This window comes from Geotrypetes seraphini, chromosome 1, assembly GCF_902459505.1.
Source record: "Geotrypetes seraphini chromosome 1, aGeoSer1.1, whole genome shotgun sequence".
In the NCBI taxonomy this organism is placed as follows: domain Eukaryota; kingdom Metazoa; phylum Chordata; class Amphibia; order Gymnophiona; family Dermophiidae; genus Geotrypetes; species Geotrypetes seraphini.
This window is the reverse complement of record NC_047084.1, coordinates 457683011-457699540: the sequence shown is the minus strand read 5'-3', so window position 1 is coordinate 457699540 and position 16530 is coordinate 457683011. Positions and strand designations below refer to the sequence as shown.

General features: G+C 47.8%; 1 protein-coding gene across 1 annotated transcript in view; it reads right to left on the bottom strand.

Moving 5' to 3' along the window:
- Positions 1 to 764: 764 nt before the first annotated feature.
- TEX28 (testis expressed 28) overlaps positions 765 to 16530 on the bottom strand; it is an 81981-nt gene continuing 66215 nt past the window's right edge. Inside the window, exon 5 of the mRNA XM_033922325.1 lies at positions 765 to 1758. Within this exon, the coding sequence (XP_033778216.1) occupies positions 1459 to 1758 (300 nt within the window). The 3' untranslated portion in view covers positions 765 to 1458. The remainder of the gene's footprint in view (positions 1759 to 16530) is intronic.

The window sequence follows — 16530 nt, the reverse complement described above, 5'->3', positions numbered from 1 at the left end:
CACCTAGTGCACTGTGTCCCAGCACCTAATTTTAGGTGTCTTTTCTTAAATCTATCCCACTGTGCTTCAGACATTATGATCATATCAGGTCTTTTGCTTCATATGAGCTGCCTGCAAGTAAAACCCATGAGATCATTCAGATGCTGCTACATGTTAACTACATCCTCATTTATAGGGTGTCCAAGATATCAAACCATCCCCTCCCTGCGTTCTTTAACTTTAGAGTCATCGGTAAGGTAGGGTAGATTCTTCTAGTCTCAGTCTTACAAAGGCCTTTGTTTAAATTGTTTTATTGATCTATAGAGGACCTGAATTTTGGTCATACTAATAATCATCTATTTACAACATCATCACCTAACAATCTAGTTTGAGCAGTGTATGGTCCAAGTTAAACCTCCTTGCATTAGACAGCTTAATACTATTGAACACCCGCCCTGCCACCTCCAGCCATCAAAGACAGAGAACAAAACACCTCAAACATTGGACACAAGCACGCTTCTTGATCCTCAGTGATGTAGTAAGGGGTGTGTGGTCCGCCCTGTGCGCGGTCTTCCTATGGGTGTGGCAGGACATCTCCTCCTCTCTGCTCCCCCCCTGCTCACCCGCCTGCTCACTCACCCGCTCGCTCCATGCTCCTCTCCTTGCCATGCACGCCCCTTGCCTTCCCCGTACCTTTTTGATGCTCTCTCTGACATCACTTCCTAGGAAGTGAAATCAGAGAGAGCACCAAAAAAATACAGGGGAAGGCAAAGGGCGTGTACCTATTTTGTATCTGGGGCAATGGAGGATTAAGCGTCTTGCCCAGGGTCACAAGAAGCAGGATATCCATCTTTTGGCTCCTCCCTAGTCCCACTCAGACCACACCCTTTTTCTATATGGACATACAGCACTTTAAGATGTCCTTACTCTGATTTTATAACATTGATATTTGGATGTCATGCAATATGGAAGTCTAAATACTGATTTTCAGCTGTCCAAAACATGAATAGAGCCTCAAAAATAAGCTTCATAGCTTGCAAAGATTTCTGTGACTCTATATAGTGTTATTGTTTATTAGGAATTTGTTATACTGCCTCTTTCTGTCAAGCAACTCAAAGCGGTTCACATAATAATACAATTATATAGAAAATCAAAAGACAGGAAAGAAACTCAATCATTCTATAGCAAAAAGAAAAGTAAGCCCAACAGAAACCAGGATTTCACGTTGCACCTTCTTTCAGTGTTTTCAAGGTCTCTAGAATCTAGGAAACCAGAGAGAGAGAAAAGTAATAATGCAGTCACTGTGGGTAAGTGGACCATCCCGGCCCAGAGATGTGATGGAGATGCTGCTTTTGGTGCTGGCAAAGGCAGTAGTAGTAGGAGAATAAGAAGAGCAGCTGATTTTTCTTTGGCTTTCTCTTTCAGCGGTGTCAGTTAAAGGGGATGGAGCTGAGGATCTTCCAGTCCACAGAATCCAGCTTAGGTTATGAACCAGGAATCCCACAGGACTTGGAGCACATAGTCCCAGTGATACCAAAGCACAGCCCACAGCACCAGTGTGGCCAGAGTAATGCCAATGCGCAAGCGTGTTTTAACTAGGGGAAAAATACATGCACTCATGGTAGAGACGCAGATGACAAGGATCGTGAGAATGGCAAATAAAAGTTTTATCAGTTTGCTGAGGAGCCTCCGCGTACTCAATCTTTCTGATGAGTCCAGGCTGGTGCTTTGCTGCTGCTCAAGCTTGGTAATTCGGGCCTGGTATGAATCCAGCATCTCCTGTCAGAAACACAAAGAAAAGAAGGGCAGGGAGAAATCAGAGGCCTCTTCAGGGATCAAACTGTGGTGGTCTATAGAAAAGGTTAATAGAATTTTATTATTTATTCCCTCGATTCCCGGTTGAGAGAGGGTTGAACTGAAACTTGGTTAACAAGAATGTCAATCTAAGTATTTACACATGGAAATCCTGGAAATTTTAGGGGAAGGCTGCTATGGATAGTTGAAAACTAAACAGAGTTGTTTTTGAGAAAGTGTGACAAACACTGAGGTAGGACTAGACTACCTTTCTCAAACAAGCCTGAGAAAATTGTTCTGTCAGGCCATTCCTGCCCTTCTCCTCCCCCCCCAACTGTCTGCCATCACCACTCTTTGGGCCTTTCCAACCCACTGCGTAACTAACCTGCCTTGCCATCCCCAAAACACAAACTCCTTTCACCTGTCTTCTGCCCTGCCAGATCTCCTCAGGATTTATCCCTAGCTCCAGCCTTCAATCAACTCTGTTTCTCACTATGCAACTCCAGTGACTACCACAGGCCCAAAGAATCTTCATGCTGCCTTCCCACTCTGCCGTATCCTCAGAACTGCTGTCTCATTCTAATTGGTCACCCATGCCATGGAAGCTAGAGTAGGAAACAAGCCACTAGTGCCTTAGTCTTCACTTCCAGACTTCCAGACCAGGTTTTCATAATATTCTTAATGCATATGCATCAGGAAAATATGCATGGCCATTACTTCCACTACTGTATGTGTGGCCCACTGACAAATATCATTATTGTTTGGCCACAGAAAGTAACCATTCCTTCAGATCACAGGGTTCCTTTAACCATCTAGGGTCCTGGGCAAACTTGTGGATGCCCCCTACCCTCTTCCAGTCCAACAGCACCATTTTCCTCCTGAGGTCAGAGGTGCAGTTTTTTATAGCCCCTGCCAGTCAAGCTACTTCCTACTGAAAAAAAGGTGGCATAAAGTCAGAAAGTTGCTGTCTAGGCCATACTACTGATGATGCCAGTTCTACCTCTCAAACAGGAATTCATATCAGAAGGGATGAGGCCATACATGGCCGTCTTGGTGGCGAAAAAGCTTCTGTTACAACATTGGGTGTCTGACAAGGTAGCTACCTACCCTCAATGGTTTACTCGATTAGCTGAAGTGGGTCGATATGAAATACAGAGGACACCTACAACAAGGCAGCTCACACACCAGCGTTATATAGCCCTTTGGTGGGAGATCCTACTCTTGTGTCCTGGGAACACCCCTGGTATAGATCCCGGTCTCTGACCCCTATGGGGGCCTTAGACACCTATCAGTGTTTAAAAAAAATTTTAAATTAAGAAATAATAACAATAAACCTTTGTAATGGCAGGTAGGACTAGAAGCAGCAAGACTTCAATCAAAACAGGCAGTTCAGTCACCGAGAGCACCCAGGGGATGGCTATGGTCCGAGTACAGATGGAAGGAGAACCAGGACGGAGGGCAGAGGTCTCTGTACAGACCGAGGCCATCCCCTCAAAGATGTCTACAGTCTCAACGCAGACAGAAGTAATGGTTCAACCGGACGAAAGCCTTTTGATGGAGCTAAAGAGCCTGAGAGAGGAGGTTCAGCGCTTAAGGAGCATCCGAGATGACGAGACCTTCATCGATGGAGTCATCCAGGAGCTGTCTCAGATCGCTGAACAGGAACCTGACAAGACCACCCTGGGAACACCCATAGCATCCAAAACGGCCACCTTGAAACAAACTACCGGAATGCAGGAAGTGGTTGGAGACGCTGACTCCTGGCAGTTGGTGACTTCCTCCACAAGAAAATGCAGAGGACCTAACTCTGTCTCTTTTTCCCCCATACAGGACAGCTCAACATCGACACCTCATATCGCCCTAAGGAACAGATATCAGCTGCTACAGGAAGGTCCGGAGAAAGAGCTACAAGTAGTTGTTCAGCAGACGGTTCCAACTCCGGAATCAACAGTACAGCCCACCCCTAAGAAGCGCAGAGTGGTGGTCATCGGAGATTCGCTGCTGAGGGGCACCGAGGGACCAATCTGCAGACCAGACCTACAATCAAGAGAGGTCTGCTGTTTGCCAGGGGCCAGGATCCGGGATGTCACTGCTTGCATTGACAGACTCATCAAGCCCCGAGACCACTTCCCCATGGTTCTAATCCACGTCGGAACCAACGACACCGCAAGGAGCAGCCCGGACAGCATCCCTGAAGACTTCAGGGCCCTGGGGGAGAAGCTGAGGAGGATGGATGCGCAGGTAGTCTTCTCCTCGATTCTCCCAGTGAGGGGCAAGGGCAGAGCCAGAGAGGATCGAATACAAAGGGCGAACGACTGGCTGCGAGGATGGTGCAAGGAGATGAACTTTGGGTTTCTGCACCATGGAGAAGCATTGCAAGGACTACAGGGACACGACGGGCTACACCTAACCAGAAGAGGGAAGAATGTCCTTGGACACCGCCTAGCCCGCCTACTCCACAGGGCTTTAAACTAGGTAAGTCGGGGGAGGGTACAGGCACAAACAACATACCAGGCGAACTAAAATGCCAATACATTTATGAGGCTGAGGAAAGTAGACACCGAAATTCTGGGTCAGGGGTGTCGGGAGTAGGGTCACATCATATTTATGGGTCACATTGTAATTCCGGGTCTAGGGGGAGTACACACTGTAGTTCTGGGTATATGGGGAGTACACATTGTGGTTCTGAGCCTCAGGAAAGCACAAATAACACAAACAATGCTAAAGGTGTTCAAATAGCTCAAACAGGAATATCCCCATTGAGACATAACAAAAATATAACATGGAGGGCTATGTACGTCAACGCACACAGTTTAGGAAACAAGATCCTGGAATTGGAAACAGAAATAAGGAATGCCGACCTGGATGTGGTGGCGATATCCGAAACCTGGCTCACAGACTCCCACGGGTGGGACATGGTCATACCAGGTTACAACTTGCTTTGCCGGGACAGAGAGGGTAGGAAGGGAGGGGGTGTAGCATTATATACTAAAGATGACATTAAGGTCACGAGAATCTCAGATGTCCAGTATACTGGGGAATCCCTTTGGGTTAATTTGGCCAGAGGGAAGGACAAATGCTTGTATCTTGGCGTAATTTACAGACCCCCAAGACAACAGGATGACCTGGATATGGAAATAATCGAAGATATAGAAAATATCACTTTGCGTGGGGACACAGTATTGCTAGGTGACTTCAACATGCCTGATGTGGATTGGGTTACACTTACCTCTGCTTCCGGCAGCAGCAGGAGGCTATTAAACTCTATGAAAGGAGCAAGCCTCAGGCAACTGGTGTTGGAACCGACAAGGGATCAGGCAATACTGGACCTGATACTTACCAATGGAGAAAGTGTCACAGAGGTCTCGGTGGGCGACACATTGGCCTCCAGTGACCACAACATGGTATGGTTCAATATCAGGAAAGGTTTCACTAAATCTACTACACTAACCAAAGTCCTCAAATTCAAGGACACAAATTTCAAAGAAATGGGAGACTTCGTTCACCAGGCGCTACAAAGCCAAGAAGAAACCGATAATGTGGAAGACATGTGGTCGACTTTGAAAGCAACCATACAAGAAGCAACAAACCGCTATGTAAAATCAGTAAGTAAACGGCGAAGGAACAATAAGCCACAGTGGTTTACTGCGGAGATCTCAGACCTGATCAAGGAGAAGAAAAAAGCATTCATCTCTTACAAACAATCAGGGAAGCAGGACTCTAGAGCAGACTACCTGGCCAAATCAAAAGCCGTCAAAACAGCAGTCAGGGAGGCTAAATTCCTCATGGAGGAGTCTCTAGCAAAGAACATCCAGAAGGGAGATAAATCCTTCTTCAGGTATATCAGTGATAGAAGAAAAAACTCAGGCGGGATTGTACGTCTTAGGAAACCAGACGGAGACTATGTGGAAAAGGATTCGGAAAAAGCCCAACTATTAAATGAATACTTCTGCTCAGTCTTCACCCGAGAAGCGCCAGGGCTCGGCCCTCAGCTACAGACAAGGGTTGGCTCAGTTGACCCGTTTAGTAACTTTGAGTTTACACCCAGCAGTGTCTACGGTGAGCTGTCAAGGCTCAAGGTTAGCAAGGCAATGGGGCCGGACAACCTGCACCCCAGGGTGCTTAGGGAGCTGAGTGATGTCTTGGCGGAGCCACTGTCCGCGCTCTTCAACCTCTCCCTTAGTACAGGCAGCGTCCCATTGGACTGGAGGACCAACTCCACTCCACAAGAAAGGCTCAAAGATGGAGACAGCAAACTACAGACCAGTGAGTCTAACATCGATAGTGAGCAAACTAATGGAAACTCTAATCAAATACCAATTAGATAAGATCCTGGATGAGGAGAATCTACGGGATCCCCGACAACATGGATTTACTAAGGGGAAATCCTGCCAATCCAACCTGATCAGCTTCTTTGACTGGGTAACGGGGAAGCTGGATATTGGGGAGTCCCTGGACATCGTGTACCTGGACTTTAGCAAAGCATTCGATAGCGTACCACACCGCAGGTTACTGAGCAAGATGAGTTCTATAGGATTAGGTGACACATTGACGAAATGGGTTGGGAGCTGGCTTGGAGGTAGGCTCCAAAGGGTGGTGGTGAACGGCACCCCCTCCGAAATGACGGAGGTGATTAGTGGAGTACCACAGGGCTCAGTCTTGGGCCCAATCCTATTCAACATCTTTATAAGAGACTTGGCAGAAGGGCTTCGAGGTAAAATAACATTATTCGCCGATGACGCCAAACTGAGTAATATAGTGGGCAAATGCACAACAGACGAAGATTCAGTGCCCGACAACATGATGCACGACCTACTCCTACTGGAGCGATGGTCTAGGACATGGCAACTCAACTTCAATGCCAAAAAATGCAAAGTTATGCACCTGGGCAGCCAGAATCCATGCAAGTCTTATACCCTTAATGGCGAGATCCTAGCAAAAACGGTAGCAGAATGAGACTTGGGGGTAATCGTCAGTGAGGACATGAAGTCTGCCAATCAAGTGGAGCAGGCTTCGTCCAAGGCAAGACAAATCATGGGCTGCATACGAAGGGGTTTCGTCAGTCGTAAGGCGGAAGTCATTATGCCATTGTATAGATCCATGGTGAGGCCCCACCTGGAATACTGTGTGCAATTCTGGAGGCCGCATTATCGCAAGGATGTGCTGAGACTGGAGTCGGTGCAAAGAATGGCCACCCGGATGGTCTCGGGACTCAAGGATCTACCATACGAAAAACGGCTTGACAAATTACAGCTATACTCGCTCAAGGAACGCAGAGAGGGGGGGACATGATCGAGACGTTCAAGTATCTTACGGGCCGCATCGAGGCGGAGGAAGATATCTTCTTTTTCAAGGGTCCCACGACAACAAGAGGGCATCCGTTGAAAATCAGGGGCGGGAAACTACGAGGTGACACCAGGAAATTCTTTTTCACTGAAAGAGTGGTTGATCGCTGGAATAGTCTTCCACTACAGGTGATTGAGGCCAGCAGCGTGCCTGATTTTAAGGCCAAATGGGATCGGCACATGGGATCTATTCACAGGGCAAAGGTAGGGGAGGGACATTAAGGTGGGCAGACTAGATGGGCCGTGGGCCCTTATCTGCCGTCTATTTCTATGTTTCTATGTTTCTACCAAGGGGGGGAGGTCCGCCCCGGGTGCACGTCCCAAGGGGCTGCACAGCCGGCCACCCTCCTTATTCTGCAGCTGCTCCGTCTAACCACCGCATCCCGGCACCGGCTCCCCCGCAGGAACTGTAACCTGGGTCTTCTTTAGGAAGAAGGATGCTACCTTCAAAATCTATTCTATTCTGTGCTGTTTTCAAAATTCCAGTGCTTTTTTTTTTTTTTTTTTTTGAGGGGGGGAAAGGTACTGACACTCATACAGGGCAATCTTAGGGATGGGGGTCACTGAGGCTCCACCCCTTCCAGCCACGGCACATACCTCTCTCAATTCTTCCCACATAATTTCCCATGTTGTCTCCAGCACCCTCTCCCTTACACAATCTCCTTTCCTCCTTTCCCAGATCTTCCCTCCCCCCCCCCCGCAACACACACAATTCCCTTACCTCTTGCACCTCTAGATTATCTCCTGTTCTGTGCAAGCTGCATTTAACTAGTCCTCCCTCTCCCATTTTTCTTAACCCCTTGTTCTCCCAGTACCTTTTTTACCTTATCTTCTGTCCCTGAACTCCGTCTCTTCTAGCCGACAAAGAACATTGTTGGAAGGGTTCTTCCTGCTTTTGCAGCTTTTCTCTACAGTGCTAATGTAAAGCATGCGATCAACGTGGTCTTTAAAATCCTGCCCTGTTTTCAAGTCTTGTGAGAACAGCACAGGATTTCCGGCACCACACTGATTGCAAGCCGGAAAAGTAGGGCCATGTAGAAAAGTCTCGGCGGTGACGGCAGCCCTTGAACCAGGACTTCATCCTCCTTGAGGGAAATTCTACACAGACATACAGCTTGGTGTATCTATCTCCAACCTCCCTCCCCATGCCTGCCCCGTGAACCTAGCTTTGCCTGGCAGCGTTGACACGCTCCTACCAGCTGGTGCAAGCCTTCTTCCTTCTATTATGGACCACCTCCTCAGATGTAACTTTCTGTTTCTGGTGGGTAGGCCGTGGCAAAAGAAAGGAGCTCTGCATCAGCTGGAAGGAGCATTATCAGTGCAGTTTGGGCAGAAAGGCAAGGTTTGTGGGGCAGGGAGGAGCTGAAGACCGAGATGCCGGGTTGTATGTCTGCCTCTGCATTAATTGCGATTAAAAATTTTGGTGGGGGCGGCGGGCTAGTTGCTGTTGTGAGCGTCGTACTTTTTCCTTCCTGTTTCCTCTATAGAATTGTCTGTGGGTATCGGCGTTCTATACCTGCTAATCTATGCCTCCGAAAAGGAAGGCTTCTGTCCGGCCAAATCTCTCTACGCCAGGACAGTTGAAGATGGACTCTTTCACAACAAGCACTCCATCTGTTATCGGAGTTGAGCCGCCTGCTTTGGCTTCAGAGGAAGGAGCCTCTGGAACCTTTGGGCCTGACATTTCTTTGCCTCCTCCGTCTATCCTGCCTCCTCCGCGATCAGCGTCAGACTTCAGTGACATTGCAGTGTCTCCAAGCCCAGTTGGCTTGTTGCAGACACATGCAGAGAGAGCCGAGCTGTTGCCAGCCGCTGAGTTTCGAGTTATTCAAGGAGAGGGAAAGATATTTTCTCCCCCTCCCGCGGTGATAACCCTGGATGGCATCTGGTGTATGCTACAAAGACTGGAAGCTGTTGAATTGAAATCTTCTTCTGAATTTACAATGGTTGTGAGTAAAATTGACGACTTAACAAAATCTAAAGAACATGAAAAGAAAGACACAAGTGAAAAAATTGATTTAATTAACAAAGAAGTATCAACCCTTCAACAATTAACTGGGAAAATGGCAAAGGATAAACTTTATTTTTTTTAGTTCAATTTGTTTATTGAGAATTTTGAATGAACAAATAACATAACAAAATAAAAATGTAGCTGGTACATACATAGAAACCAAAGAACTGCAGGTGAATGTACACGATGAAGGCAGTCTTTATTATGACAAATAAATCTTTTGAATAAAAACCTTTTACCAGGTAGGGGACCCAACACGGTCCGTGTTTCGGACTAACCTTCGTCAGAGGTCCTAATAGGTACAACACTTTTGATAAAGGAGAAATTTTTCAAAAGAAAAAAGAGCCTTGAACAAGTAACTCAGCCAGGTAGGACTGGGAGTGGCTCTTCCCCCTTAAGGCAGCTGCCTTAAGGGGGAAGAGCCACTCCCAGTCCTACCTGGCTGAGTTACTTGTTCAAGGCTCTTTTTTCTTTTGAAAAATTTCTCCTTTATCAAAAGTGTTGTACCTGGACAAAGTGCAGGAGTCACTGGCTGCCTTATCCACAACAGTGGCAGAATTTAACTCTCGGGTAACTGAGGTGGAACAGCGGGTTGGAACCGCGGAGGACTCTGTTGTTGCACTACAGGCAGAGGTTCAGCAGCTGCGATGCAAGGTGGGACAGTGTGAGGAAAAACTGGAGGATATGGAAAATCGCTCTAGACGGAACAATCTGCGACTGGTGGGGGTCCCTGAATCTGTGCAGGAGGGTGACCTGCTTCCCACTTTGGAGACCTGGCTGGCGGCGGAGCTGATGAGTACGCGGGGACTGGGACCTTTGCGCATCGAAAGAGCACACCGGCTAGGTAGAAGACAGGAGGGAGCGACCAGACCGCGTGTGGTGATTCTCCGCATTTTGAACTTTGCCATTAAGGATCTTATTCTCCGAAATTATCGCCAGCGCAAGGATTTAAAATTCCAGAATCAAAGTATTCTAATCTTTCAGGATTATTCGGCACAGGTGGCGTCTCTGAGGAGAGGTTTCTCGTCTGTCTGCAAGCAACTTACTGAGAAAAAGCTTCGCTTCACGCTGCAGTTTCCTGTCAAGCTTCGGGTGATCTATGATGGACAACCTCATCTCTTTGACACCAGTGCGGCGGCCAGAGCGCAAGTTCTTCAGTGGTACCCTGATCTGGGGACTGGCACCTGATGCCCTATGATACTGCTTTGGGTTTCCTCAGTTTGAATGATGTGGGGCACCTGGTGGGAGCGGGTGGGAGCCTTACTTGCACTGTTTCTTAGCACCTGTTGTGCAAGTACTCTGTTTGTGGATCACCGTTTGGGAGCTCTGGGCCACTGTGTACAGTTCCTTACTATGGCTCCTTGTGGACTTCTGGACTAACGGGGTCCTGTATGCTTATGCCTCTTCTTTTGGTCTTATGATATTGTTTAGCCCCTGGGCACTTTTTGTGAGTTTAAATTGAATATCTCTGGCTTGGTGGCTGTTTTGGAGGCTGGGGAGGGGGGGGGGTACTTTGGGCCCATTGGTATACCCTCCTGGAGTGGTGGAAAGGTGTGTCTTGGGGGGCATGGGAGGGGGGAGGGGGTTCATGGAGTGGGGGGTGGGGGGATGGGAGGGGGGATTGGTTGCGGGGGGGATTGGGAGGGTTTGTGAAGGGGGTGTTGAGGCTGTGGGTTTTGGTTTGTTGGGGGAGTTGGGTGGGAGGGGGAACTGGGGAGTTCTGGAGGGGGGGAGGGGGGAGGCTCCTGACCTGTGTGTTTGTTGTTGATTCCTGTGCGGAGGTGATGTGGAGACTGAGCTGCTGGGGGATGGGCTGGGACCCTCGGCAGCTGTTTTGTGCCCTTTTTCTCTTCTGGTATGTCTGGTTCTTTTTTCTTTCTTATGTCTGTTAAGAAGGGGTTGAGGTGTGTGTCATGGAATGTATCTGGTATCAATTCTCCTATCAAGCGAACTAAGATTTTACAGTGCCTAGCCAGAAATCAGGCTGATGTAGTGGGTCTGCAGGAGACTAAGCTCAATGAACGGGAACATGGTAAATTGTGTCAATCCTGGGTGGGGCAGTGTTACTCGGCCTCCTCCTCTAACACTAGGGCTGGGGTAGCCTTGCTGATCCGCAAATCGGTGTCTTTTCATGCATCTAGGGTTCTCTCAGATCCAGGGGGACACTATGTTATTGTCCAGGGTTCTCTTAATCAGCGCCCAGTAGTTTTGATGTCAGTATACGCGCCCAACAGTGCACAGCGGTCCTTTTATAAGAAACTCTTGGGGGTATTATTGTCTATGTCCCACATACATGACTCTCAGAAAATCTTTCTTGGGGATTTTAATTCTATACTAGACCCGCTTTTGGATTCCTCTAGGGGACCCTCCTCCAGTAGGTCGGATAATGGGCTTGCCGCTTGGTTAGAGGCTCTGGATCTGGTGGATGTTTGGCGGATATTACACCCAGGGGAGCGGGATTTCACTCACACATCCAAAGTGCATGGTTCCTCCTCTAGAATAGACTATATTTTCCTTTCGCGATCTTTCTTTTATGCGGTTCATGCAGCGGAGATTGGAGTACTGGCTGTTTCAGATCATACTTTGGTGTGGATGGATAGCTCTGGGGGGAAGGAAGCACTGGCGATTTCCGATAGCGCTTTATCTGGACCCGGACTTTAAAATTTATTTGGAGCAACAGTGGCGAGACTATGTGGAGTTTAATGGGGGCCATGCTGATAATGGAACTTTGTTTTGGGAGGCCGCTAAGGCGGTGATCCGGGGGGCTGTGATAGCTTACTGCGCGCGACGTAAGAAAGAGCTTGCGGAAAAAATCTTGGTTCTGGAGCGCAAGGTGCGGGATAGTAGAACTCTGGTTTTGCAGAGTCCTACTCTGTCTCATAAGCATGCTTTTCAGACGGCCCAGTCAGCACTCCACGCACTTCTTCATGAGAGGGCACACAAATCCCTTTTTTATTATAAGTACCGATTACACCGTTTTGGTAACAGGCCGGGTAGAATGCTGGCCCAGATGACTAAGGCGAGGCGGGGTGCCACTTTGATTACCTCGCTTAAAGATGATGGGGGAAGATTGGTCACGGATCAGGCTCAGATGGAACGGCTTTTTGTTGCCTTTTATAAATCTTTATATACAGCGGAAGTTGTGGGTCGAGAGGCTCAGATTCTGGCATTTTTGGACTCTTTGTCCTTACCTAAGCTGTCAACGGAAGACTCGGAGGTTTTGGCTTCTCCTATTACCCGCGAGGAGGTGCTGGATGTTCTCAAGCACCTACCTCTTTGTAAATCTCCAGGCCCGGACGGCTTTGGGGGGGAATTCTATCGTCTTCTTCAGGGATATGTGGCTGAGCCGTTACGGGGCTATTTTGAGAGTGGAGCTGAGGTGGGGCAGTTTCCTCGAGGAGCGAATCGAGCGTTGATTACTGTATTGCCTAAACCGGGAAAGGACCCCTTGCTGGTGGGCTCCTATAGACCTATCTCGCTTATTAATGTAGATTTAAAAATTTTAGCTCGAGTCCTGGCTAATCGACTGGCCAAGTTTGTTCCATCTTTGGTGGGTGCAGATCAGGTAGGTTTTGTGAGGGGGCGATTGGCAGGTCATAATGTTCGGAAGCTCCTCCTTGCTTTGGCCCATTGTGTTTCTCGGCAGCAACCAGCACTGGCTATTAGTTTTGATTCCGAAAAGGCCTTTGACAGAGTGGAGTGGGCTTTTTTATTCCCCTTGTTGCGATATTATGGGTTGGAGGGGTTCTTTATGAGAGCTCTTGGAGCCCTTTATTCTCACCCGGTGGCGGCCGTATTGGTTAATGGGGTAGCATCTCCAGACTTTGTACTCCAGCGTGGCACTCGCCAGGGCTGCCCCTTGTCCCCTCTGCTCTACATATTGTTTTTGGAGCCTTTGTTGATTTCCATTCGCAGCCACCCTCAGCTAGATGGAGTGGAGCTAGGGACTTCATCTCTACGCTGTATGGCTTTCGCAGATGACATTATGGTAATGCTGACTGACCCAGTTTCAAGTCTCTCTAGTCTGCTGGAGCTGTTTCATCAGTTTGGGGTACTCTCGGGCCTCAAACTCAATGTGTCAAAATCGGAGGCGCTTCCTATCCATATTGGTATCTCGCATGCGTGGGCTGATTTCCCGCTCCGGGAAGCACCACAGCAGGTAAAATATCTGGGGGTTCTGATACCATCTTCTCTTACACGACTCTATGAGATCAATGTGAAGCCCCTACTCCGGAACACGGTGGAGCTCCTTCGCATGTGGGGGGATTTACCAGTATCTCTTGCGGGGCGTATATTTTTGTACAATATGATGATAGTCCCTCGGTGGCTTTATCTGTTTCAAACTCTTCCGCTGTGGTTGCGAACTGGGGACTTAGCTCAGTTGTATGGGGCTCTGAGAACTTTTCTGTGGTGTGGGCGTCGACCTAGGCTTTCTCTTCGTATTTTGATGTTGCCTGAGTCACAGGGAGGCTTTGGATTGTTGGATATTCGCACCTATAATCTGGCATGTGGGACGAGACTGATTCGGGACTGGTGTATGGAGAGTTCCTCTTTTTTAATGTTTTCAGTGGATAGGGATTTTTTACATCCTATGTCTGGGTTGTTTTTACTGCATGCTCCTGCTGCCCAGTTGGATTCTGACATCAGGGGACATATTGTGTGGGCTTATATGAGACATATTTGGAAATTACTGTGTAAACATCTGGGCATACACTCTACTATCACCCCACTACTCCCGCTGGTGGGTAATTTGCATTTTAAACCGGGCATGGATAGCAAGGTATTTCGGATTTGGCATGCACATGGAATTCGTAGACTGGGGGATGTTCTCTCCGATAGGGGCGATCTTCTTTCCTCTGCCGAATTGGGGTCGCTTTATGGGCTGGATAGGGTGGACGTTTTCGGCTACCTCCAGCTCCGACATTATGTTCTTAGCTTATCTGGGGATCGATTGAGCGGATCGGTGGCACGAGATCTTGGGAGGTGTTTGGCGTTGGGGGAGGATGCGGCTCCCCGCCTTCGGTATTATGTTACTGCTCTGGGTCCCCCTTTACAGACCGAACGAGCTGATTGGCTGGCAGGGGCGTGGAGTGCAGACTTGGGCTGCATAGTTCCGTCTGAATTGATTTCCAGCTGCTTTGTCTATATACGCACCATCTCCAGCAACATGTTACATAGGGAACAAGAATATAAATTCCTTCACAGAGCTTTTATTTCTCCCCACAGAGCACATCGGGCTGGTTTTGCTGATCATGCGGGGTGTCCGAAATGTCCTATTAATCCTGCTTCCCTGGGGCATATGTTTTGGGAGTGCCCCTCTGTGGGAGCCTTTTGGCAGAGAGTCTGGACATATATGTCTTCCTTGGTTCCTGGGATCCCGAAATGTACTCCCCCTGGAGCTCTGTTTTACCAAGCGGCGGAGTTTCCTGGGTGCACTGTTGGGCAGCGACAACTGCTATCTAAGGCCCTTTTGTTGGCCAAGAAAGCCATCTTGACTTTTTGGAGAGAGCCGCATGCTCCCTCTTTTTCTCGATGGCAGGGGTCCCTGTATGACTTAGCCCTTTTGGAGAGACGGGCTGCGGGCACTCGAGATGAGTGCAAGTGGTCTCGCTTTCAGGACATCTGGGAGGCATATTGGCTGACCCTTCCCCATCGTGAGCGGAGTCTCCTATTGAACTGTTAGCTTATGTTGAGGTCTTTTGTTCTCTTCAGGATTTTCTCTCTTAAGGCGCCTATTACCGTGGATTCTATCTAGGGATTCCTTTCTTTCTTTCTTTCTTTCTTTCTTTCTTTCGGGTCCTCTTCTTCTCTCTGGACCTAGTCCTCCTCACTCTTCTGTGTCTATTTTCGATCTCTCTTTGGTCCTTACTGGGAAAAAAAAATCTGTGTATGTTTGTTGTCTATTTTATATTTTCTATTCTTCATTTATGTATATCACAGGTCGGGAGTAGGGTGGGTGGCATTTGGTGTTTCTGATGCATCACACTGTGTGTATTGGTATTGGGGCGTTCAGTTCTGTTTTGGGGGGGCTTTAGAGGGTGTTATATGGAAAATTGTATTGAGCACATTCTGTGTTGGAGCATTTGATCTTCTGTGAGATGTCGTATTTTGCTCTGTATGTACCCGCTAGGGTGCTTTTCGCTGGAATGCAGACTGTTCCTGCACAATGCTCTGTTTTGTGTATGCTGGTTTGCTCAATAAAGAAACATTATAATTAAAAAAAAAAAAAAGTGTTGTACCTATTAGGACCCCTGACGAAGGTTAGTCCGAAACACGGACCGTGTTGGGTTCCCCTACCTGGTAAAAGGTTTTTATTCAAAAGATTTATTTGTCATAATAAAGACTGCCTTCATCGTGTACATTCACCTGCAGTTCTTTGGTTGGTTTGTTCTGGATTGTCTTTCACTGCAGAGAGTTGAACCCTGGTTCTTTCCTTTGTTTTGGTTTGCTGGTACATACATATCCAGGATGTTAGGAAGAAAAATACAATCATGATATAGATCCACATTATCCTGAAAATCCGGTAATGATAGAAAAAAGGAAGAAAATAAGGGAAGGAAAACGGGGAGAAGAAAGCTGAAAAAGGAAGAGTACATGATCAAGAGTATAAGTATAGTTAAGGAATGGTCCAGGAGTGAGAAGCAAGAAACCTATCAAGAAAAGTCCATGGAGAAAGAGGAGGAACAGAAGACATCGAAGATATAGAGCGTTTTTCAGCAGCATATTTTTCGTATTTGTAGTACATACATACAGAATTCCACCAGAATGTATAGTCTAAGTGGGAGGCAGATTTCCAATTTTTTAGGATATGCATAATAGCAGTGGCCAGCAATGCGTCTAGGAGTTTAGAAGGGCAGTCCGTAGAGGCAAAGCAGGGATGCTGCGATCGAAGGAGAATGATGTCCAAAGAAATAGCCACATGAACATCTGTAATAGCTTGAATAGTTTTCCATATATTGTTCCAGAAAGGGCGTATGCATACTGTCACAAGCCCGAGCCCAATGCCGGCCTTGTGCCAGGGAAGAATGATAAAAAACCTCCCCTGAAACTAGTCAGGGCTAACCATGTTGTCCCTGTTAGGCAAGAACAAGAACAGGAAGCACAGGCTGTGTTCAGACCTGCTGCAGAATACAGCCTGGTGAAAACTGGCAGGGCCCCTTTAAATCCTCCATTTTGTGGAAAGCTGGCTAAGCAGGGGAGAAGGCAACCACAGCTGAAAGCCCGGAGTAGGGCTGGGCATGGTACAGCAGCTTGGCAGCATTTAGAGAGCTGGCTGACCAAGAGGAAAGGAGACAGAGGAGAAGCTCTCATGTGGAAAGAGCCTCCAGGTCCCCCGGAGACAAGGGACATTGAAATGCTGGACACAGAACCAGATGATACAACCCTGGTAAATCCTGAAGG